General features: G+C 38.5%; 1 protein-coding gene across 2 annotated transcripts; it reads left to right on the top strand.

Annotated features, from left to right (window-relative positions):
* The first annotated feature begins 45 nt into the window (after window positions 1–45).
* Window positions 46–26,099, top strand: LOC116298918 (transient receptor potential cation channel subfamily A member 1). Of its 2 annotated transcripts, none has more exons than XM_031707498.2 (30): window positions 46–165; window positions 8,500–8,659; window positions 9,139–9,323; window positions 10,056–10,163; window positions 10,847–10,955; window positions 11,606–11,703; window positions 11,787–11,834; window positions 11,974–12,101; window positions 12,732–12,780; window positions 13,138–13,223; window positions 13,433–13,544; window positions 13,843–13,932; window positions 14,166–14,248; window positions 14,647–14,808; window positions 15,462–15,573; window positions 15,899–16,068; window positions 16,639–16,723; window positions 17,306–17,365; window positions 17,933–18,013; window positions 18,393–18,463; window positions 19,268–19,412; window positions 20,075–20,170; window positions 21,020–21,192; window positions 21,899–21,959; window positions 22,549–22,617; window positions 23,178–23,360; window positions 23,597–23,665; window positions 23,996–24,109; window positions 24,985–25,118; window positions 25,567–26,099. In XM_031707498.2, the coding sequence occupies exons 2-30, from the start codon at window positions 8,587–8,589 to the stop codon at window positions 25,712–25,714; spliced, it is 3,102 nt and encodes a 1,033-aa protein (XP_031563358.1). In that variant the 5' UTR covers window positions 46–165; window positions 8,500–8,586; the 3' UTR covers window positions 25,715–26,099. The 2 variants fall into 2 exon arrangements, with proteins under 2 accessions (XP_031563358.1, XP_031563357.1); XM_031707497.2 differs by lacking the exon at window positions 46–165 and adding an exon at window positions 1,429–1,755.
* The last annotated feature ends 213 nt before the right edge of the window (window positions 26,100–26,312 follow it).

The raw sequence follows: 26,312 nt of genomic DNA on the forward strand, positions 1-26,312 counted from the left end.
CTTTGTCAAGTGCGAGGTTTCTTAGCTAAATCCAAGATGGTGGACAACTTCAAGTTTTACATCCCTATGATATCTCCAAGTTTTGACTGCTATTTTCGACATTTTAAAAGCTTGAAATGACGGGGAAATCTCCAAAGAAGAATCTATGTTCACTTTCAAATCAAGGTAAGCTTGCCAAATATGGATGGAACGGGACACATTTTTGGGCAAATATGTGTAAGACCAAAGTCAATAGAAGAATAGTATTTTCCCCCAAAGAAACCACAACAAAATCTGCTTCCTTTTCATCTGGGACAAAAGGTTTTAGTATAAAACAAATAACGATAAGATACCCGAGTTTGATTGTCATTTTACTGTTGACTGAATACAGGATGCAAAACTTTTTAAATATGAAAAGTATGTTGCATTACAATTAATGTTTTATTGCCAGTGAAGGTCAATAGCTGGTTAGCGACCGAACTGATTGAGCAACAGTAAAATGGCAATCAAAGTCAGGTACCTTCTAAATTTTTAAGGAACTGAATAGATATGGTATTCTAAGCCGGTATGTTACTAAACTCAGTCAATGGCCTGACTGTCGCTTTTGGGTAGAGTTTTACAGCCAACGCGCCCTCTAGCGATTGTTTCTGTCGCGACGAAGGTTTTGGTGGACGTCAATCACAAGGCGTTTCAATAACATTGTCGGAAAACACAAAGCTATAAGGGCACGTGCCATAGAATAGAGAGTTTTAGATTGACTTTTTTTCCTTCCCGCAAACGGCAAACGTGACCACGTTTTCATCGTTTTCCTGTATTTTACTTAACCTCTTGCAAACTTTCATTTCACAAACAAATATTCTTTTGTTTTTCTACTAGGATTTTTTTGCGATTCCTTTTCAGTTATTTAAAAGAATTTTTCACTGCCATTAACTGACGTTACACGTTTGCCGTGAACGTCAATCTAAAACTCTCTAATGTCATGAAAAACGCCTTGATTGACGTCCACTATTCGAGAAGAAAAGTGCCAGAGCTTCGAGCAAATGAAAATGTTTGCTGATTGGCTAATTCATTCGGGCTGAAAGAAACAAAATCAGCTGCGCAATGGTTCCCCTGTTTAGAAACTACCAAATACATCGCTTGGGATCCCTGTGCTAAAAGCTTATGGACTCGTACAACCATCAGTTATGAAGTGATGACCTTGCAGTTATCAGTCAAAAGAATCTTCTCACACAGACTCTTGGGAAGTCTTGTCAGCCAATCGCATGTGCTTGTCAACAGTCAACGTCAATATCTCATGATCACAATAATCAGAATCTGCGCATTTTTTCTATTTTAAAACCTTGACACCTGGTATTGTTTAGAAATAGTCATCAAGATTAATTTATTTGTAATTATAAAATCACTACATAACGAGAAATGAAACTATTCGTTGCAAACTCGAACTAGAGCTGCTCTGTGCGCGGCGTCTCGTTTCTTGGAAAATTAATCTAGTAAAAATTGAAAGTGCATCGCTAAAGAACTTGTGTTAATGAACTGACGTCAGAAGAAATGTCGTTGTTGGAAAATGAGGCGTTCGTCTTGTCAGATTTGAATTTGTTTGAAAAAAGTAATGACGAGAAAGAAAACTACTCTCCTTCAGGCAGCATGAAGATGCCGCTATTAAAAATCAAACAGGGTCGAAAGGGAAATTGGATTTGCGATAGTTCGACAAAAGAGCAGAAAAGTATAGCTGAGTCTGTGGAGAAAAATTTGTGTCGACGAGTACGACTCGGTCAAGTAAGTCGTTGTTCTCTTTGTGTGTGTCATTTTCGAATTGCCTCTGACTCTTTATATCTAACTCGCGCAGAGCTTTCTTTTTTTCTTCTCGTGCTCTTTCTTTATCTTTCTTTTCTCTTTCTCTCTCCCTCTCCCTCCCTCTCTTTCTTTCTGTTTTTCTCTTTGTTCTTGTTTCTTCGTTCTTTTTTCTGACTCTCCTTTTTTCCCAATTATTTTTCTATTTCTTGACCATTAATCATTGAGGACTTCAGTTAGTTAGAGGCGCAAAGCAACAAAACGCGGTTCAAGCATGTAAAAATTTTCTTTCGGCAGGATAATGTAGGTTAATTACTGCTTAGAAAACTGCTTCAAATAGATCTTGTAACGATGAAAGCATTAAATGATTTGAATAAATCTGTGCCGGGGACACGTTTGCCGAAGAACATAGCGTCCAAGCATATAGAAAAAAATCTTTCCACGAATATGTAATTTAATTACTGCTTAGAAAAAACTGCTTGATGTTACGCTAAGATGAAACATTGAATGATTTGATTTAATCTGTGGAAGATATTCGTCGAATGTATGCATGGAATTATGATATAATATATGTATGACTCTTTTCGAAAAAAAGTTTTTTTAATGCTGCTATTAAAAAAGTCCCATAGCCATAAATCTTACTTTTTTTCAAGGCCAATATATCGAACTCAGAATGTTAAGGAATTCTTTGGGAATTTTTAAAAATACTGAAAAAATAAGGCAAAGATTTTGTTCATGTTGGAGAAGACAAAACGAAAACCAAAAAAAAAACCATAAAATGCCAGCTTTTTTTTTCCTTTTTTTTTCTTCTGGAAACGCCTAAAGATTTCTTCCACGCATCTTCGTTTCACTACGCCATGAATTCTAAGTTTTGACTCGACCCAGCGAAAATGACTCGCTGAAATAAAGAGAAATAATCATGAAGCATAACAGATTTTACGGTTTGAATATTTTCTACCATTTCACATACAACTGAAACACATTCAGTCAGCTTTATAATAATCTCATATTTTAGGGCATATAGCTTCCAAACGAGTAAGCACTGCATTAATTAAATTTCAACTTTATTTTATTACTTTCTCAAATGAGTCGCCTGTCAAAATGATTGAACGGATATGTAAAATTTTCATCGTTCTACAAACTTTCACAGTTGGATTCTATAGTATTATAAAACAATAGAAAATCATTTTTATTCGTCCTTTTCAAGCAAAGTGTAATAAAATATAGAATTAGGAATAAATAAGAAACATCTAGATATGGTTGACATGATAAATATTTCTCATTAATGCAAGCTGCTTCAGGCACTTCAGCTTATTCCTGTCCTTGATTCAAGGACTCTTACAAAATCTAGATCTCCGTGATCAATTTAAACATTAATTAATCATTAATTAAGTCGTTGGACTGTGAGAGGTGGTCTCCGTTGTTCATTAGTCTGTAGTTTTGAAAAAATATTGCGGTTCTGTCATCCCCCCATGCACCATGCACTTTAGCCTTGTCGCCTTTTTCAAGATTTATTTCAAAAATACCTGGGGCTTTATTGGTCGACCTGGGGTTTTTGTCGCCTTCTGGGGTTTTTAAAAAGGCAAATATGTCAAACAAAAGATAGAAATACATATGTTATAAGCAGATGTATGTATGCGACATTGGGAAAGCTAAGTACAGTAAGTGAATTTAGCTTGCGCCTGAACTGAAGTTTTGGAAGTGTTTGCTGTCTCTGCAATTTGTTCATCAATTAACGTCAACTTTGTAGATTATTCGTTCAAACTATCAGTGAAGTTTCCTTCAATTTGGATTACAGTGCCGTAGTTGCCGTACTTCTTATGACAGATATCAACTTAAGGAAATGGGGAAATTCAAACTGGACTGACAATGATAATTACAGCACTGATAATGATAGTTACACACTCCCTTGAGTGATCACGAAATAATGGCTTCAAGTTTGGACTTGATAAAATACAGTTAAAATGTATGAACACGTCAAGTCTACCCTCACTTGAAATCATTGTTTGGTCTTCACTAAAGCGAGCCATGGAAAGGCATATTACAACAGGGAAAAAACATACAATATAAACAACTGGAACAGAAGCAAAAGAATGATCAAGAAATAAAAACATCACTTACGACTCCAGCTTAAGCAACGACAACAAAAACAACGACAACATGGCACAACAAAACAAAAAGCAACTACAGCAGCTTCGTACATCAAAGAATTGACTAAACTGCTACTACCACCACAACATTAAAAAGATTTCAAAAATTTTATAATTTAGAAGTTGTCTACATACAGTGACAACTGTTTTTTTCTGTCACCATAAAGTAAACAAAGTAAGAATATGACCAAAGTGGAAAATAGTAATGATTTATATCAGTTTCAATGATTTACATTTTTTTTGAGAAATCCAAGATCATCATGAACAGGATCAAGCAGATCAGCCGTTACCATGGTATCACACGACACTTTGAAGCACTCGACGGAATTGTTCTTCACAATACTACTTTTTTACGATAACATCCACGGATAAGTTTTTGAACTTCCTGTACAGACTAACTAATGAACTAACCCCTTGCATATAACCTGATAGGCATCTTTCTTTTCAGTAGTAATCAAGCCTCGCTTTTTTCCACTCAATTTACCTAAACGCGGAAACGGATATCAGACAAAACTGACACTTCTTTTATAATCCTTGTGGCTTGATTTCTTGAAGAAAAAAAGACTTCAAGGCAAAGCTTGACATATAGGCTGATAGTTATCAATTATTCTAAACGACCATAATTCATCAGCTTCGCCAATTAGCCCAAAACGCGGAAACGGATATCAGACACTTGACACTTGTTTTATAAACCTTGGGGCTTGATTTCTTAAAGGAAAAAGGACTTCAAGGCAAAGCTTGACAATAAAGGCTTCATCAGAGTTAAACGGCTGGAGATTACTTTCATGTCGAGCCATTGAAAAAAACTTGAATTATAATGAACGACTCAGTTCAAAGATATTTCGCGCGATAAAGTCCTCTCGAAGCAGTATAATTTGTTAGTGTACAAAAAACACTTTTAATTACATTTTATCATTATCTACATCTTTGTGTTTTAAGATTTTATTCGATAACTGTTGCAGTACATTAACACGCGCGATGGTCTTCTACTCCTTGATGCACACAACGCGTTGCATCATAAGGCAGTTTTAGGGACGCCTTATTCGTAATATGGCACCCCCTCCAGTTAATGGATTCATAAAATGTCAACAGACTGATGGATCTTTCCCCAGACAGCCCAATAATGCAACGCAGTTTTACAACTTTGCAGCGGCTAATATGAACCTCATCATGAACCTTTACTAGAGGTCTTACCATGCCTTGGGGGAAAACCTAGACCTTCTTTCAGTACCTCCTTACAATATTTTTTAAGAACAAAATGGAAGAGATGTCCACCATTTTACGCCCGAGCCACGAAAGTTCCAACCATCTAATTTCAACTACCCAGTTATTTTACTACCCTCAGGGTCAATTTCCGTCCCCAAGCAATTGAATCATAGAAAAAAAAACCAAATCATTGAAGCTAGGCTCGGTTTTAGCCCTTAGGTTGTCGTTTGTGCAAAGCGGACCTCCCTCCACTCCGAGGTAATTTCAGTTCTAAATATCAAATCAGGATTCTACAGGGGTCCCAACATTATGTTATGCAACAGAATGTTAGGAATGATTTGTTTACATAAATATGCTTTTTGTATATGATTCTGCAAGTCTAGCATGTTTAGTTTAGTAAACCGAGACTATTTTGACTTGGAAATCTACTTGTAGTTTCCTGTTCTACATACCTCTTTAAACCTAAACATTCAAACCACCAAGGCTGCGTTCATAATGTAGTGAAAAGTTTGGTAGGAAAACGGGGGGGGGGGGGGGGATGCACAATTTTTGGAAGAAGCTACAAGCCTTGCTTAGGGGGGATCGCATTTTTTTTTATGACTTTAAGAGGGGGTATTAAAAATTATTCTGGACATTTCAAATTTTTTTCTGGTCAACCCTGACTCTGCTCTAGTTTGTGTAGTTAGATCTGATACTCAACTCGTATAAACGTCTAACACGAGATTCAATAAAACGTGTGGCTCGACAGACCAGAGATCCCATGCGTCTTACAATTACATTTCCTGTTTTTAAGATATTGGTCAAGTTCAACTTCTTCGTTATACCAGCATTATTTCAAGTATTTATAAGGACTCTGCTTAAGACTTGTTTTGATCACGTTTTGTGTTTTGATGTTTCGACAGGCAGGGAGGATTCGAGAATTCTTTCAAGTGCTCCTTCATATTTTGCTTTAAGGATTTACGTAATTGGTTGAGTCATCAAATTATTTTGAATTAATTCCTCGCGTTCTATTGATAATTACTCTTCGTATTGATCGTAATATTCTTAATTTATCTTTGAGAGTAATTAAAGAAAAATGCTGAGTCACTAGCTCATAACCGTCCAGAAATCAGGAGTCAAAAGCGACGTATGATTGAGAAATAGAAAGTCCCCTATAAACTAAGCTCATCTTCGCTAGAAAAGACATCTAAATACTAAATCTTGTTATAGCGTCTTTAGCCCCTTTTTTGGAGCAGACCTCATGATATTTCACTTCATGTTGACTTAGGCCCCGTCGTATCCGGATATTTTTAAGACAATATTTTTTTCCGTATTGGCCTTGAAATTTAACGCACCTTTTTGAAAAGGGGTACGTGTGCACAGGCGATAACGATTCGAGAACGCTATATGTGAACGAGAATTTTTTCAAAAAAGGAATAAACAAATCTATTTTCAAAAATTTCAAAATACGTGTGGACGGGGTCTTATTCATTTTTTCGTCCCCCACGCTATGAATTTCATTGATACGAGACAGTATACTACAAACAATCTCATCCAGTCGCCCATTCAAACAGGAAAGGCTTCTCATAGTTTCTGTCTAAATATTTATTATTGTCTTACAAGCAATCTAATTTTATTGCCAGCGGTTCCGTTCTGTATGAACTATCGTATAAACTAGTCATCTTTTATTTACATTTCATAAATTCACATCGTAAATATCTATGATGACTGCTAGCAAACTGTATAAATAATCACTTCTGTCGGTGTTTAGGATATTTATACTCCCTGATCTCATGAATGGATTCTATTTCTGATTTCAATTAGCTTTCGTCTTGGTTGAATGTAACACAAAAAAAATTCATTAAAATTTGCAATAATGTCAACCAAAAGGCAGCAACGTCGGCGTCTTTTCTTGGGAATGATTTGAATTTCACCAACTATTATCGAACCTTTATTGCTTACCATGTTTTATTGGAATGAAATCCGGGTGGATCCTCAATGACGTCATCACTGTTCTTAAATTTTTGCCTCTTTGGCATATAAAAATAGAGTCGAGCTCAAGCCAAAAAATCGCCGTAGGCATTACTTGAGAAGTGATGGGAAAGCTCCAATGAGTCAGCAGTTTATGAGCAAAAAGTAGAATATGCTAAAATTTACCTTTTTCGGATTTATCGAATACCGCAAAAATCTTATTTGATTACAGACTCATTTAGAGTGAAGTCACTAAACCCGTGAAATAGATATTGAGACTAACACACTTTAGTAGACCCTAATTCCATTGTTTTCTTTTGTGTCTAGTTTGACTATTACGCTTTGACTAGTATTTTTTATTTCATGGGTTAAATGCCTTCACTCTATACCTTATTTCAATGTCAGAATATTTATTCACAACTACCAATGGAGCAAAGTCAGGAATGCACAACTTCAACGGCAATTCAACGACAAAAAAAAAAAACTTTAAAATCCCACGGACTTTTGGTGCAATAAAGTAATGTTTTACGCAAAATCTAAGCTAACCCTATAAGCAACTGGGAAAATTCGAAACTGGAGTATTGGTACTAAATGAAGCTAAGGTAGCCGTTCAGAGGTTAAGGAAAAAACTGGGTCGAGTTTAGAAGACATGTTTCCAAGATGGCGGCTATTTCCAAGATGGCGGCTGTCTCCTAAGACAGCCCCAAAATGCATTGCAATGCCAAATTGATCCAGTTTTTTCCTCAACCTTGGAATGGTTATTTAGAAACTCAAATTTCAAATAGTGCTGTCTTTCGGGGTAATACAGCTATTTCAAACAAGGTTGGTGATGGTTTTTGTTACATGTTGCATACCAATCCTGAAATGCACTATGGGTGATGTGAATGCAATCAGCGAAAGACCACGACAACATGCGGAAATCTTATTAAACTTTGTCTGCACGTTTGACTGGCATGTTTTCTTCAAATTCTGTGGTTAATTTACTAACGCCTATGAATGTAATATATTTCAACCTGGTTAAACAACATGTAGCTTGCATCGTGCTACAACTGACCTTTACCAACTATTTCTTGAAATAGCATTCATTGGCCCGGTTGTACGAAGGGTGGATAGCGCTATCCTATAGATAAATACTTATCCAGTGGATAAGTCGATGGTGTTATCCAATAAAATTAACTATTAATATAATAATATAAAATTAACTATTGGATGAGATTTATCCGTCGGATAGCACTATCCGTCGTTCGTACAACAGGGCCCTAGTGATTGATTAGCGGTGGCAATCATTAACTGAATTGCACATACCGTAATCGATCGCGTATCTGAAGGTAAATTGCAAATACTTTTTATTATCCCTTTTCCTGACAACATCTTTACACCATCAATAAACACCATATCCATATCGATCCATGTTATTTTACAGGCATGTCGAGATGGGCGAAAAGACGTCGTCGAGAAGCTTCTGAGTGGAAATCGTTTAAAAACAATCAACGACCTAGACGATGATGGCATGGCTCCTCTACACTACGCTGCTCGTTCAAACCACGTGGAGATCGTTAAAATGCTATTGAAAGCGAACGCAGGTCAGTGGTAACTTTCTTCATTACTAGTCCCTCATAGTCTTATAGTCGTTGAACCTCCAGCACGAGAGTTGCGTGAGGATACGCTATTTTATGGGACGTCTGTCTTCTTATCAAACATAGCTATTAACTAATGAGCTCGCGAGAAATCTTACAAATATGGGTCATATCAAAGAGACCGACCAATAACCATTTTCAAATGATCCTTGATCACAGACTCGTTAACTCAGGGTTAGCCTTATTTCAGTGTCAATGACAATATTCACGACTACCAACCAACGGTAAAGTAACGAATGCACAAATTCAACAATACAAATACTTTGGAATTCCACGGACCTTGACTGGAACACATGAATATTCTGCACAAAATAGAGGCTAAATCTGAGCAACAGAGAACTCGGAATTGGAGTATTAACGTCAATTCTTTAAGTAAGTAATTTTATCTTAATGGTAAAGTCTGTATTGTTATATTCACATATTAGATGTGGAAGTGAAAGGGTCCGAAAAGATACAGAAAATAACGCCTCTGGTATGCGCAGCCAAGTTCAATGCCATCGAGGCTTGTCGTGTGCTGATACAGAATGGAGCCAATGTTAACGTTAAGGACTGTTATGGACAAACAGGTCTGCATCATACTACTAGGAGGACCCATCACAAAATTGTTGAGGTGAGTCGGTGAATAACAGTAATCTAAAATCTCATTTAACAGTTTACCATCGAATACGTCTGCTATTTCTCAAATACAACAAAATCTTGTACTGAAAAAAAAAAAAAACAAACAAAACGGGTGGAATCCAAACTTCGAATGGACTACTTCGACGATACGGCGGCCATCTTGGATCGCAAGGCATTATTGGGCGTCCAGGGGGCAAATAAAGCTTTGTTTGAAGTAATGACGTCGATTGATATTAACAGCTCACCACAAGAAAATACAAAAGATGAATCAAGACGGCACATTGATCTCATTTACCCATAAAAGAAAGACAAACACACGAAACTCTCTATATTTTCCGTTATCTTTATTTTGCTTTGCCCCCTGCAAAGATGGCCGCTGTCTTATCGTAAAGTAATCCATTGCAGTAGATTTTTCTCATGTATATATTTATAAATATTAAATAAGTTTTCTTGGTTTGATTTTTGCCCTGCACCTGTGTGTCTTTTCTTTTATTGGTACATTTGCATCATTTATCCTTTTTTCCTGTGAAGGCAGGGACACCACAACAGTTATCTCACCAATTTCTGTCGGGGCCCTGTAGTGCCCAGAGCCGTGTACAAAAATTATTCATATTGCTACGGTCTCCTCTTTAGAGAGACGAAGCGTTTTCTCGTTCCTCTTCAAGCAACGATTTAACTTTTCCATGTCTTGTAACTTTTACTTTGTGTTTTGTTGTGTTCACAGCTTCTCTTGACAGAAGGCAAGATGGATGTGAATGTTGTTGACGTCGATAAAACTACTGCTTTGCACATGGCGGCTCAGGTTGGAGATCATTTGTCTGCTGAGTTACTGGTAAGCCACTTTGACTTCCAAACGTATCTGATTCTAGGACCATTTACAAGAATGACACCTTATTTCAGTTCTCTTAGTTTGAGTTCCGTTGTGACGAAAAACAGATAAATCCAGAGAAAAAACACCGTGGTAAGGGAGAAAAATAAAACATACTCACTCACATATGCAGTTCAATCGAGAATCGAGCGCGCTTCCCCAGGCATGGACTAGACAGCGCTGTAGCATACGAAATACGTGGGCATATGATAATGACTAATTTTTTTTTGGCCGATTGCATTGCCTCTCAATAATCCAACAAAGCCAAGTGAAATAATCTATAATATTGTCAGTATATTTGGCACTTTACCGCTACGATGATCGAAGGACCATGGACATTACGTTCACCCATGAAAAACTACGTTGCTGGAATGGGTGCATCAGATATCTCATCCAACTCGTCCTCAGTGACCAGCTTTAAGCTACGGACACACGGTGCAACATTGCGCGCAATGTTGCATGCAATTGATGTTGCGAGCTATGACACTACGCAAGTTGCTGCACGCAACGTTGCTGAAGTAGAAAACTATCCGCGCAATGCTGCACCGTGTGTCCGTGCCTTTATTTGCGCGCTTCTCATAAAGAAGACAATAAATTGCCGGTGAACTCGTCGGCAATTTCAAACATTTTAATTTTTTGCCCCACAGCTTTTCCACGGTATTGACATCGAAGCACAAGATAACGACGGATTCACTGCTTTTCACATTGCAGCAAGAGAAGGGAACACAAAAGTTTTGAAAACCCTACTTGATACAGGTATTATTACTAGATCCGCATTTTTAGGGAACATCAAGGAAATTTCCACTCATGACTGGAAAAATCACGGCATGCACTTGCCATGTCGTCGTGACCGTGCAAACATTGTGTACGAGCATTCTCATTGGTTGAAAAGTAGCTTAACACCCTGGTAGGTTAAACATTGTCAATGCCGTAGGATGTGTCGTGGCTTGTCATTGTCATACGAATTCCACTGATTAAATCCAGTGCCTTCCTTTGTAGAACGATGCGATTGGATGGTTTGTTTTTAATGCATTTTGATTGGCTCAACGTCAAAGCCATAAGATAGCCATGATACAATGTTATTACACTTCATACGTAACCATCATTATCAAATAATGCTAGATAGAACAGAACACTAAAAGTAATAACTGATCTAAGTTGCTGCCCTCATTATGATCCCAGTCTCCTAAGTATATTTTCGTTATGGGCAATGTCCTCATATATACGTCGTTTATAATGGCTTCTCAGTGCTCAGTATGTAGAAGGCTTCCTTGCTATCAGTGTCTTCCTCATTGGTGATTCTTGGCAGAGAAAATCTTTCATTTTCCCTGCCACAAATTGCCAACGAGGGAGACTCTGTTAGCAGTGAAGTAGAATGCAAAGTTAACCTTGGCATCTTTTCTCAGCACGAAGCTGTAAGATGAATACCACGTCACTGCTAGACATCCCAGATCACTATGGCAACACATGCCTGCACCTGGCCGTTAAATTTGGACACTGCCCTGTAAGTCAAATCAAAACAAGCCTTCCAATTTTTCTTCAATATATCGTGCTTGTTTATTTATGTATTTTATTTTGTTTCGTTAGGCAACTAAACTATGTATTGACTATGGTGCATCACCCTGTTGCTGGCAGGTACGCATCCTTGAATCTTATAACTAGATCTTTAGCTTTGGTAAACCAACATCTATTGAATATGACAATGACTCTGGAGCATCTTACAATGACACTAGTGAATGAGTCCAGTAAATCTGACGATGACTCACTTTAACAGGCGTCTCTACAAACTCCCTTGCACCTTGCTGCTGTATCTGGTAATCTATGTATCCTCAAGATGTTAATGGCCAACAAGCATTCAGACATTCATATTGAAGACGGTGATGGGATGACACCTATATTAAGGTAAATCTATTCATATATTTTGGTTTTTAATATAATTCATGTGACTGGCGTCTTTGTCACCAAGTTGAAGGTGTTTGGTGAGACTGATTAATGTGGTCTCATCTGTCATATCATGGTGGCCATTTTTGTTGCATATGTTGTTTTTTTTTCTTTTAAAGAGCTGCATTCCTTAAAAGTTTTACTGAATTTTGCGTGGATTTTCACTAGAACGTTCGGCTCTTCTCAAGGTTGACCTAGAAAAACCTAAACAGCGACCATGTTATGTAATAATGTTAAAGCTATAATTTTTTTCTCTTAAAAATCTGCATCGCTAAAAATTTTACTAAATTTTGCGTGCTTTTTCAATAGAAGGCTCAATAATTTTTCTCAAGGATGACTCCTAAGCAGCGCTCATGTTATGTTTAAGCTCTTACCAGCGGATTTAGAATTAAGAATATTTATTGGGAAAGAAAAGATGATGATGCGCATCTTCTTGCAGGTTTGACAGCAGTTCAAACGCTCTTGCTCCCTTTCGAGCTTGTTTTTTATATTTCACTTCAGTCATTTCTTTGCTCAACCGATTACCCTTCACATCAATGATGGAGATGACTTCAACTAAAAGCTTAAATTTTTTCTTGTACTATTTTACAGGTCTTCTTTGGAAGGGCATACTGATATTATGGAGTACCTTTTAGATGAGGTAAGCAACATTTTATCTCGAGAAAGGATGTTGTCAAACTACGTATCAGTGTCAAAACATTAATACCAACGGTTAAGTAACGAATAAGCAACATATGAATATTCTGCACAAAGTCGAGGAACTAAACCTGAGCAAAAGAACTCGAAACTGCCGGAGTATTTCTTCCGAAAGTGGTATACTATCAAGAGCTCTTAACTCCGTTTTAATTTTCAGTATTTTCTCTCTATATTGCTTTGTTTTCTGTCAATATCTTACTTTAGCTACGTATTGACAGTCGACCCAAAAGCATTGTCTAGTTCCTATGCGACAAATTAGTGCCCACTAACTACTGAAGACTAAATCATGTTCTGCCTCCAGGGAGCCCAGCTTAATTCTCCTCCTGGCAGTGGAAGTCCTTCTCCATTGATGTGTGCTGTTGAACGTGGACAACACAAGGCCATTGAGTAAGCTATAGATTATACGGACAACTTATTTTAAAATTCCTAAATAAAATGGATTTAAAAAATGGCGCACTTCAATTTTTGTTTCTCAACTTTCTTACTTTCTTTATCTAATTATCAAGGGTATTGGTGGCCAAAATTAATTAACAACACTTATGCTTAATATTACAATGGTTCTCTTATGTGATGGGGATCGTATTCATTTGTTTTAGATTTCTTCTCTCTCGAGGTGCCTTGATTGACCTGGTGGATAACCAGTGGAGGAATTGTCTTCACATAGCATCTGCTTGTGCTGATCCAGAAACAGTTCAGATTCTTCTTCAGGTACGGATTCCTAACTTTTTAGTTGCCATGTTCATTGCTTGCTTGCTTGCCTGTTTGCCTGCTTGCCTGCTTGCCTGCTTGCCTGCTTGCCTGCTTGCCTGCTTGCCTGCTTGCCTGCTTGCCTGCTTGCCTGCTTGCCTGCTTGCCTGCTTGCCTGCTTGCCTGCTTGCCTGCTTGCCTGCTTGCTTGCTTGCTTGCTGGGTGGGTGGGTTAGTTAATTGGCTGCAAAATACCACGTTATGCTATTACTTTCATACTGTAAAAAGCTATTCAACTGTGTTTAATGTGATTTCTATAGAATGGAGCTAAGAGCTTGGTAAACAGCAAAGATTCTTACGGCAAGACGCCATTACATTACGTTGCCGTACGATGCAAGCATGCAGCACAGGTAAGAAGCACTGCACACCATTGTCGCTCCTCCTTTCCTCACTTGACCCTTTCTTACACTACCCCTCCCACCCACTACAATCTCAGCGGTAAAGTATTAACAAAGTGCATTATATAATGGAAAAGATTATGCCACAATCGTGAGACAAATGAATAAAGATAATCGTCGAAAGTGCATCATGTTACTAGAACGACGTACTAACTTATGAACTGCAAATCATTTCCTTTAAACAGATAGTCAGTCTGTTGCATGCAGCTGGTGCAGACTTTTCTGCTTGTGATAACAACGAGCAGATACCTCTTCATTATGCTGCTATGTAAGTATCAAGTGGTGTTGATATTTTTTCTCGAACTGAAGTACACTTATCTATAACCAAAAAAAAACATTTGTAGGAACCTTTCTTAAGCCCCGTTTACACTGGCGATTTTTGCGGCGATTTTTGTGGCCATTTTTGGAAATAAGAAATCTTTTGTCTTATCCTTCAAAAGAGACATTTGCCTAGGAAAATCTTGGTGTCCTGAAATAAACTTTACAAGTAAATTCTTTACCATTATGGACACAATCGCAAAACAATTGCAGCAAAAATCGCCGCAAAAATCACTTGTGTAAACGGGACTTTATACTGAAGTTATCATGACATTGTAGTCTGGTTCCAAGTTTGGATGTGTGACAAAAACAATAATTTCATCATTTATTTACTCTTTATTTTTGTAGGAGTGGTATTGTTGTCAGCATTCGCGCGCTTTTAGAAGCATCACCATGTACTGTCAACCATCCAGACAATCGTTCCCAGACCCCTTTTCACCTCGCGGCTTCCAATGGCCGTTCCGAAGCGTGTAGATTTTTACTACAGAAAGGAGCAGAAATAGATTACAGGTTGGTAGAACTTCAAAAGATTTCATGCATAACTTTTCTTTATCTGGTAACAAAACTGGTGATTGATTGGACTCTAGGCCAAAGAAATTCGTATGGCAGTAATGTGCAAGTACTTTGAGTATGCTGTCGCTCACTGCAATTGGCTTAATTTATTCCTCGAACCTTGTCTGTGCCGTGCCGTATAAGGTACATGAATAAAAACCAACTTGAAATACTGCTATGTGCTGAAAGAGAAAACAGTCGTGACAGGAAATCGGGCAATTAATAGGTTGCTATCAATAGACGTCACTTCCGGTAATAGCTCTTTTTTGATGGCTTGTAGAATCCTGGAGGTTGTTTTGATCTCTTGTTTTCTGGTTTGATGTCGTGAAAATAGTCAAATACTATAGTTTGAGGACTTATTTTGATGTGTTTTGACTTAGCATCCGCTAGTTGCCCCCCAGTTAACCGCTTGTTTGCCCCCCAGTTAACCGCTTGTTTGCCCCCCAGTCAACTCCAAAAAGTCTAGTGATTGATAGTAAGCAATACACTGCCGTCAATCAGAGTATGTAAAGGTACCAGACAATTTCTTGTGATTGATGACTGATTTCCTTCTCATGGTTTTTGTCTCGATCAGCGCATTTACTTACAGTAAATGGTTTTTGTTTTTCCAGGGATGATCTTCGGTTAACACCTCTATTCCATGCTGTCAAATCAAAGTGTCCTCTTTCAACAAAAGTGCTGTTGGAGTTTGGTGCAGATATCAATGCAGTGGATAAACACAGGGTACATAAGGGACCAGTCATTATTAAAGTCGGGGGGGGGGGGTGAAGAAAATGGGGGGGGGGGGGTGGAGAAAATGGAGGGACTTGAAAGGTCAAAAGGAGGATTGGGATTTTTTAAACGATTGAAGGGGGTACCCAAAAAGCATGAATGCTATTAGGTTGGGGTCTGGAAATGTTTCGTCTCGCCTCATAGTTTATTCAAGCTCGAGGACTAATCGCTAAATGTTAGCGCTTGGCGTGCGCGTACATCCCTGTAGGCACAACACTCTCGTAAAAATGTAAACGTCTAAAATCTTTGTGACTAATGACGTTCTTTTCTTGTACAGAAAACCCCCATCATCCTCGCTGCTCTAGAAGGCAATGTTGATGTGTTTAAGACTTTACTCCAGTTTGGTGCTGACTTAACCTCAGTGTGTGTCCATGGTTATAGCGCGTTAGATACAGCCCTGCAAAATAATCAGCTGAATATATGTAATGAGATCATCAAACACGACAGGTAAGTACTTCTGACAACCACCCATGTAAGCTAACCAGGTGACAATGTTTGGTTAATATAGAGTTTATCGCGCTGTGATTGGTAGAGCGACCAGTGATTCTGAGACGATAATCACTGCTCGAGCAATGATTTTGAGCTATTTTCCAAAGTTTGCAAAAGCAGAAGTAATACTAAAATGTTTTTATGCTGAATTTCGTCTCTTCTCTGATTTTGAAGTAAATAATAATTGTTAACTAATGTTGTTTGTGGGTGGCGTTGCTCAAGCCCCAGATCGGTTAAGACGAGAGAGCATAAATAAGAGAGGGAAACTTCTTATTATCGCGCGCACCATGTAAATTCCCGGTTGGGCTATTTTTAGTAACCGGATGCAGTTTAAATTTTGCCTTACCCTACTCCCGTGCGTCACCAACTTTCGCGCGCGAGCTCTTTCCCTTTCGTTTTCAGTGATCAAAGAAATAAACGGAAAGAGCGCGCTGCGTAGTATCTTTTTTAATGGTATGCCGGGGATAAATCTATGACTGAGCGCATTATGAGTTTCTTGGCGCTAGTTTTATGTTTTTATTGTGAAAGGTGGCAAGATGTCTTGTTGAACACTAAGCTAAATAAAGTGACCCCAATGAAGGAAATAATTGAAAAGTTTCCGTGTTTAGCCAAGGTAAGAGATCTTTAGTTGGACCTTCAGTATGGTTGACATGGAGTCCTGAAGATAAGTAAACGTCTTGGGTCCACTTTTCGCCTTGCTTGGCATACTCTGAATCATGATTGATATGTTTATAGTTTTTTTCCAAAACACCTGTAAGATATTTGTAATGTGTGCCATCAGAACCGCCAAAATAGATATGTATAGATAAATGGATGGATAGATAGATGGATGGATAGACGGACGGACGGACGGACGGACGGAGGGAGGGAGGGAGGGAGGGAGGGAGGGAGGGATGGATGGATGGATGGATGGATGGGTGGATGGATAGATGGATGGATGAATAGATGGGTGGATGGATGGATGGATAGATGGATGGATAGATGGAAGGATGGATGGATGGATGGGTGCATGGATGGATGCATGGATGGATGCATGGATGGATGCGTGGATGCATGGATGCATGGAAGGATGAATAAATAAATAAATGGATTGAGAAACAATATAGCATACCATAAACAAAACATCCCTCAGTGAACTGGACGTGATGTAAATATCAATAGATTATTAATAATCTTATTTTTTGTAATACTATAGGCTGTATTAGACAAGTGTTTGACAGAGTCCATGTGCGTGGATACTGACATTAACTACTCGGTAGGTCTCGCCTTATTCTCTTCAAGGATTTCTGAAAGACAGCACAATTTAAAATTTGAATTTCTAAATAAATATTCCGAGGCCGAGGAAAACACTGGATCGAGTTTGCATAACAGTGCATTGTGGGACTGTTTTAGGGAACGAAAATAAACGCGATCTTGGAAATATGTCGCTAAGCAGGGGCGGCGGAACCGGGGGGGCCGGGGGGGGGCATGTACCCCCCCCACCAAATGTTTTTTGGGGGGCCTGCCCCCCCAAAAAAATATTGGTTTTTAGTCATTGTTTTACGGCGCATGCGTCTGCAATCAAACAAAACATTGTCATTATCACATAGCGTTAAGTATACTCTTCAGTGCCCCCCCAAAGATTTTTAGCTTCCGCCGCCCCTGCTAAAACAGTACCAGAATGCACTGTAATGCCAAATCAACTCAGTCTTTTCCTCGACCTCAAATCAAAAGCAATCAACACTAGTTGATAAATGCACAATTTTCTTTCCTCATATTTATATATATATATATTGTTTACTGTTGTTATTATTGTTGTTGTTTTTGTCATTTCTTATTTCAGGTAGAATATGATTTTCAGTTTCTTTGTCCACACCCTGATCGAGAGAGAGACAAGGAAGGCAAAAGATACTTTGGTCCCAAGGTAACTAAAATATAGCACAGATACAAGTGACTTCTAAATAATTGATAGTAAATAAGAATGATACAAACTTCTTTTAAGGAGACTGGTCATAAACTGGGCAATAATATATCGTATGTCTGATATCATATCTTATATTTATAATATATCTTATATTTATATTTATATTTATTCTTCTTCAAAAACTTTCATGTCGAATTCGTTATAAAACGACGGCCTTTTTGTTTGCCGCTTTTCCGCACAATCCAAATATGGAATTGATCATACCATATATGGAGTGAGCTTTCTCTACTCCAACTTCGACACTAACATATAGAGTAATACTTGATATGATAAGAGAGATCTTCTGCATTTATCACTGCGAGTGTTATTGTGAATACAGGTGATGTTGGATAATGGCAGAGAAGAACTTCTACGTCATCCTGTGACGAAAGCGCTGATGGGGACTAAATGGTGCGTTATCTTGCTAAAGTCTTTGAAAAAAGTAGTTGCTTGAAAGAAGGGAGCACGTTAAAATTTTGATTGTGTTGGTTTATCTTCGATTTTATCGCACGTATTCTAAGATATAGCAGGCGTTGCTTTAGTCGGGCTAGCGAATTTACTCCGAAAACCGAAGAATATCTTGCGAGGAGCGGAGCGACGTGTAAAAAGGGATTATCCTATTACACTCGTCATTCCCTTCCTTACACGATCGTAAGCCATTCGGATCGGCCGAAATCAAAACACTACGAGGAACGCCTGTCACAAGATGGATTGCGCGCGCTAGATAGATCAACCAAGAACAATGACTTTCCTTACACAAACAAAATTTTAATGTGCTCCCTTGCTTGAAAGAGGTAGTTTATCTGGAAGAAGTTGGGCACTAGTAATATGCATGGATGCACGGATGACTTGCTGGCAGGATGCGGCTAGCTAGATGCAGGATTATTGATTATGTTATATAAAATAATTGGGATACTACGCGCGCTATGATTGGTCGAAAACCATGTTCGATGAGAGTATCAAAACACGCTATCGTCATTTTTAATCTATCGCGCGCGCTCATTGGTCAGTTTGAATAAGACGGCACGTAGGGAGAATTTACTTAGACTTTGCTTTTTTTCGATCTTTTCGCGCGTTTGTTATCTTATAAAACAGGTTTCCAGCTTCTCGAGTGTTCTGCAAACATCCCGCGTGTTTTGATCAGAGTATCAAACACGGAAAACTGTTTTTGATCTGTTAATTATTGATAATATACTTATTTTAATATTGTTTTAGGAGAAAAGTCGGAGTAAACTTCTTCTACCTTGGTGCACTTGTTTACGCCATCTTTGTTGGAATATTCTCGCATTACATGTATGTCATGCATGTGTATGAATCTGCTCGTCGAAAAAGTGGAAAAAACGAAACCATTGATAACAACGTACGTTTATTATTAAAAAGAGAGATAGAAAGTGCGCCCGCGTGCCTTGTGCTCTCATAACTAACGCGCTCCCAACCAATCATAACGCGTGATTTATAACAGTTATTTCATTACTATCTGTAGAAAGACATAAACATGACACGAGTGAAAAACGTCTGCGCATGCTCTGAATCCGTATGCAAATTAGTCAAAACATAAGTAAATTTGACTTTCAAACATGCCTGATAAATTGGACTTCACAAAATGCCAAAGCTTAGTGTCCATGCTTGAAACTTAAGACTAATGTTAATACAGTATCTTGGTCTGACAAAAGTATACTCTCGAACTTTTTTGTATACTTGGAGAAAACAAACATTGATTTTCTCACTCAAACTCTTTAAAATTCTTAGAAAACGTGCTGAAGTGCACGCATGCGCAAACGTTTTTCCCTGGTGTCCATATACATACCAAAAGAACTTTGGTGATAACCGATGTATTTATCAGGGCTTAAATAATGACCGGAAATCGGACAATGTTCGCCCAGAATTAGAACTCATCCGGTCGAATCGATGCCTTGCAGGTCATTTTGACCAGTAATGTTGAGCCAGAAATGAGGTATAACTGAGCTAACAGTTATAACTTACCAGCCGTTATTTTAAGCCCTGCTTATTATTTCTTTTCAGGGTACTTGGATCCAATGTATCCAGTCGTATGAAATTTGCATTGCTGTGTTCTCTATTGCTAATCTGTTGTACGAATGCTATCAGCTTTACACCGAGGTAAGTCATAGCTTTATACACCTCTGACTTTATAATGGAATTCTAATTATGTATTTCATTTACATAGTACGCGCACTCTAATTGGTTGAGAACTGTGCTTTATTAGTGAACAAAGCACGGTTGCTCACGCCATACGCGCGCGCCACATGAGGTTTTTGGCACGGATAGCGTCAGCAACCGTGCTCTGTTCTCTCATAAAGTACAGTTATCGACCAATCAGAGCGCACATACTATGTATAAGAAATAAATAATTAGAATTATATTTGAGGAACTCATAATCTTTTCTTATAGCGTTAATTTTGAAAGTACGCAGCACTCTAGTCGCAGGCTTGTAGTGGTAGCAGCCATAATACGAACCATTTCTAAACCCGAATAACGGTTCCCATCAAAAAGGGTGGGTTTTCTTGGTTGAAGAGAAGGTCCTCGAAGTCTAAACAAGGAAGAGATTCAACCAATAAAACCAACCCGGATGCTACGTCACATCTGGGAATGGAACCCAGGCTACAGTGGTGAAGAGCGAGTACTTGCGCATTACATCTACCCTTGCTTTCTAAACTATTTAACTCAGCTATCAATATCCAAACTGTAATTGGTTTAGATTTAGATTTTTTATTTGGCCGCGATTTGAATGCCAAGGTGCTGGGGTCTCTTTATCGCGTGCAGGAACACTGGATTACCTGCAAAGATATGGGTAATGCTTGCACAAGGATTATACTGCGATGGAAATGTTTTAACTTCGTTAACTCATAAAGAATTTGTTCATTGAAACCCAAAACTCGCTGCGGAAGCTGCAGAATTGCTAAAATGGTCTGACAAAATTAATTGGTCTTTTGTATTATTTTTTTCCAGCGTTGTAAATACTTTGAGTTAACCAACATGCTCCAAGTCTCAACATTTGTTTCCTCACTCATCGCCGTTTATCCCATGAATGGGGACCAATACCTAGACCCATGTATCAGCTGGAACGCGGGTGCTATTGGGGTCATGCTGTCCTATCTTACCATGCTGCAGTTTATACAGTGGTAAGATGAAGAAACCTTTCCCTATACCTCGTTTGTCCTTTGGTATCATCTCTCAAAGTACAATGAACTTTTATCGTGTAATTCCAATACTCACAGGACAGAAGGATAATTTCCATAGCTGGAAAGAGCGTGTCAAAAGTAGTTATAATGTGAAGTGTGACAATGTGACGATAATGTTGGTGGTGGTGGTGGTGGTGGTGGTGGTGGTGATGATGACGATGATGGTGGTGGTGATAAGGATGATTACGATGATGGTGTTGTTGATGGTGATTGTGATGTGATGAAGGTGATGGTATTGAAGATCATGATGATCATGATGATGATGGTGGTGGTGGTGATGTGATGAAGATGATGGTATCGAAGGTCATGATGATGATGGTGATGATGGTGGTGATGTGATGAAGGTGATGGTATCGAAGGTCATGATGATGATGGTGATGTGATGAAGGTGATGGTATTGAAGATCATGATGATCATGATAATGGTGTTGAAGGTCATGATGATGATGATGATGAAGATAATGGTAGTGATGAAGAAAATGATGGTGATGATGATAATGTTGATAATGTTGTAGTTGATAAATGTTGTTGATGATATGATGACTTTTATTACGAAGATGATGATTTTTGCTCTCTTCTACTCTTAGTTTGGGACTGTCGCCTTATCATTTCATTATCGTTTCGTTTCTTTCTTTTTTTTCCCCAAGCCTGTTCTATTCTGGTATCTATGTAACGATGCTCTTCGAAGTTTTAAAGTCACTCTTAAAGGTAAGCTGGATTAAAGATATATTAAAGAAGAAGAAAGTCAGACCAAACAGACCTTATTCGTCTTGGTGCAATATTTTCCAATTACAGACTATGCGTCAATTCCTCGAGGATAAGATTCTTTGTTTGAGTTGTATTTATATTCATGTGTCTTTTCGTGTGCAACCGTTAAACAAAGAAATGATACTCTTGGAATGACACGTGGTCTGTAATGAGAAAACATTGCAACACGAAGAATAAGGTCCATTCAATGAACAAATGCTTAAAGCACAGCACACCGTAATCTTGCCTGCCTGTAAAATTACTATACTGTACAGCGAAATGGTGAAAAAAACAAGTCAAGTATCAAAGAGTTTTTGGCAGCAGTAGTTTAAAAAATATCCGTCGCATTTTCTTAGTTAGAATATCTCGTTCGAAAACTGGCAACTTTGCAGTCGTCTGAAGTTTGTTGTTATCACCTTTTTTTGAGGAAAGAATATGGACGCTGTCGGCAGTAGAATATGCATCGAAGTTAGCATATCTTGTGTTCCAAGCCTTCGGGTTGATCAGTTTCCTTACTTTGAATTAATTCTTTATTTACTTTTTTCAACAGGTTTTTGCCGTCTTTTTCCCATTGATGGGTGGATTTGCCATGGTGCTGATGCTGGTCATGGCTGACAGAGTAAGAGAGCTATACTTTGTATTGGTTGCTTGGGTCATCAATATCGTTAAGGGTCATGATTATTACTATTGAGGGGTAAACACCCATGACCCTTCGACCCCACCCCTCCACCCCTCACCACCATGGTTTGACGCCAACCTTTCTCCTGTATTTTGGGGCGAAGCAACTAAAGAAAACTGCATTTGCAATTGCTTTGGGCTTCCTGTATTACAAAAATAGAGGTACTACTTGTAGACCTCTTTACCTTGGGTTTATTGTTGTCCCATTTCAGACCACACTATATGTCATTCCTTAGAGTATTATTGCTTTGTTTAATGATTGCACATGAGAATATATCTCTTTACCTTGGGTGCAATGTTTTCCAATTTCAGACGACATGTCATTCTCTTGCGAACAAAATTCTATGCTTGAGTTGCATCCATATTCATGTGTCTTCGCATCTGTTAAACATAAAAATAATACTCTAGGAGTGACACGTGGTATGGAATATGAAAACATTAGCCCAAATATAGAGAATGTACCTTGAAGATGATTTTTTCATTTGATTTGCGTTGTTCTAGGCTCCCTTTACCGACTTTAGAGAGTCACTGACCAAGGTGTTTGCCATGACAATCGGTGAGATCGAGTATTCCCGATATTTTGTGGATGAAGGCCGCTTACTCAAAGGCACTGAAGAAAACCTCGCTATGTTTGTGTTCATACTCTTTTGCCTCTTGATGCCCATAGCTCTCATGAACTTACTGGTAAGCAGTTTACGTTTTAACTATTTTTGACTGACTGACTGACTGACTGACTGACTGACTGACTGACTGACTGACTGACTGACTGACTGACTGACTGACTGACTGACTGACTGACTGACTGACTGATTGACTGACTCACTGACTGACTGATTGACTGATTGACTCACTCATTCACTCACTCACTCACTGACTCGACTGACTGACTAACTGACTGACTTTTTGCATTCATTTTACAGATAGGTCTTGCAGTGGGGGACATCGATTCAGTGCAGAACCACGCTGAGCTCAAAATGATGGCAACAGAGGTAATGGCTGCCATAACCAGCAAATGTAATAAACTATCAAGGTTGCTGAGAGAGTACCTTCTTTGGCAGTGTATTAAGAATACATAAAGAATGTATCTGTCCATTTGGAAAAAAGGGTAGATAGAATTTCTATACATGGCGCAAAAAATCCATCCATGGCTAAATCCATAGCACCTCCATCAATATAAGCCATGAAGATAACTTTTCAGGTGGCAAAGGACGTTTTCAAAACAATATAACATTTCTCAGCGAGGCTGCAAGAAAGAAATTTGTGCATTATAAATAATACATATTTACTAATATTTATTAATATCATGTTTTTAATTTCAGATTGAAGCTGTTTTTGATTTCGAGGAAAAGATTCCTCTGGTTTTGCGCAGACGCTTCCACAAATCCAAGCTTGTCATCTTTCCAAACAGAAGAGGATTCAACAAAGTTGTTCAGGTATCTCATTAAGAGCACTTTTTTTAGCTACTTTCGGTAGTGCATAACAAAGGGAGTTCGGAAGGGGTCGGGAAATTTAAGGAGAAGCAGAGAACGGTCGTCGATTCCAGATTTCAGTTTCGAAGGCGTGTACTTCTTATTGCTTACTTCTCCATGCTCGTAGTATAACCTACTTCAAAAAAACGCTGTGGGTCGAAGATCTGAAACTATAAGTAGCTTTGTGCTTTTATAAAATACGAAAAATCACATTTCTAACTAGAAGGTTATGCCTCATATTCCAATCTAAAAGGAAACTGCGTTGTTCGACTGTGAACATATTACATTTTGCAGCGTGTTGGTCTCTGAAATAGGTGTATCACAAAGGGAGTTCCAAAGAGATTAGGAAATTTTAAAAAGGAAGCTGTGTTGTTCGACTGTGAACATATTACATTTTGCAGCGTGTTACTTGGTCTCTGAAATAGGTGTATCACAAGAGGGAGTACCAAAGAGGTTAGGAAAGTGTCCCCGATTAGTGTATTACTTGTGATACGCGCAAGACCGACACGATAATAATAGAAGTTTATGTATGTATGTAGGGCCACGTACTTCTTTGCTTGAAATGAAACCTCCGTTGTAATATCTGTGCGCGCGTAGATAATCGGCTGTCCATACCGCATTCCTCTCTATGATGAAGCACATTTTAAAACCAATCAGATTGCGCGTAGTGAGGTAGCTACCATAATAATATGATGGACAGCACAATTCACTGTCATTTACGACTTTGCGCTTGCGCAATTCGGAAGTAGCACAACTTTAAACCAATCAGAGTGTGCCTAGTGAGGTTGCTACCATAATAACATGATGGACAATTGATTTTAATATTCTTCATTTTTCAGACTTGTTTTGGGTGGATCAGTAGCATCAGAGATCTCGTAGAAATACGAAACGGGCGCAAAGCTGACACCAATAATGAAGTAACACGTGATGAAATCAATGAGATACAAGAAAGTCTGAACTTGCACAGTGATAGGTAAGAGACACGTTTCTTCTTAGATACTTTTGCTTACCTTAAGTTCCTTTAAGCCTGCATTATTTTTTCCTTCGTGATGAAACGAAGGGCCATGATGGTTAATGCATCGCGTCAATGAAAACTAACCGAATGACAAAAAAAAAAAAAAAAAAAAAAAATCGATTTTGATTCTTAGTGTACTTTTCGTTCCCAGACGCAAAATACAAAAATTGTGCAAGCTCTTCAGACAAATATATCATAAATCTTTCTCAGAATCGCCGTAATTCAACATTCTTAAATCATCGTTTCTTTTTTGCGACAATTAATCTATACATTTTTCGGTTCTTTGGCCCGCCCTGTATGCGCACGCACCCTTGAAACCATAGCGTATGTTATACAACAATCGACGCAGGCACGTGTGCTACGCATGTATAGTTTATCGTAACCTTATTCGGTCCTCTTTTCTCAGGATGTTTATTGTACTAGAAGAACTAAAACAGCAGAGGTTGATGTTGGAAAGCATTGTATCAGCTGTGCACGCACCACATATTCCACACCCTGAAGACAGAGGACACGAAGAAGAGAATCATGATGAAGGCATCCTTGGCAAACTCTAAGAGACAAGGTCAAAACAATTGCCAAAAATGAGAGGGATGAGGCAGGGTGACCCGGTATCCTCCACCTGAAAACGGAAATCATGATTTTGATCTCAAACTTGCTGAAATCGCAGAATAGGCCATTTGAAGGAATTCCTTTATTTAAAAAACTTTTTCTGGATTGCTAATGTTATATCAAAATCCTTTATCAAAATCCCTTTTTTTCTCTTATAAGATGACTTTCGAAGATACGAAGCAGTTGAAATTGAGCTGAATTGATTCGTTAGCAAAGAGATTTATCAGCATGTGAATGTTTGTTGCAAATGGCCTATTGAATGTACTGTCTGTTTGAATGTAAGCTAAACAACGTATTCCAGTGCGGAAATTACGGTTAAGTTACAACGGGGTAAAGGGGGAGGGGAGGGGGGGGGGGGGGGGGGGGGGGGGGGGGAGCCGAAGGAATATTTACCGATACCCACCACCACCTTAACCGATTAAATCGGATCCCTATTTTGGATAATTGTTTTGACCTTAGCTCGAAATCAACGCCGGAATAAAACATCTTGTATAACGTTTATGACATAATATAAACACGGTAGCTAGCCAATCAGCTATCTCA

The sequence above is a fragment of the Actinia tenebrosa genome, unplaced genomic scaffold (genome assembly GCF_029948245.1).
Source record: "Actinia tenebrosa isolate PJP-AT-01 unplaced genomic scaffold, QUT_ActTen_1.0 PGA_scaffold17__23_contigs__length_9995812, whole genome shotgun sequence".
Taxonomy (NCBI): Eukaryota; Metazoa; Cnidaria; class Anthozoa; order Actiniaria; family Actiniidae; genus Actinia; species Actinia tenebrosa.

What these genes read in the sequence shown, in the direction of transcription:
- LOC116298918 (XM_031707497.2), top strand. Translation starts at nt 1,528, where the DNA reads ATGTCGTTGTTGGAAAATGAGGCGTTCGTCTTGTCAGATTTGAATTTG. An exon ending in GACGAGTACGACTCGGTCAA is followed by an intron (nt 1,756 to 8,499) that starts GTAAGTCGTTGT and finishes GTTATTTTACAG; the next exon opens with GCATGTCGAGATGGGCGAAA. An exon ending in CAGTTCAGATTCTTCTTCAG is followed by an intron (nt 13,545 to 13,842) that starts GTACGGATTCCT and finishes TGATTTCTATAG; the next exon opens with AATGGAGCTAAGAGCTTGGT.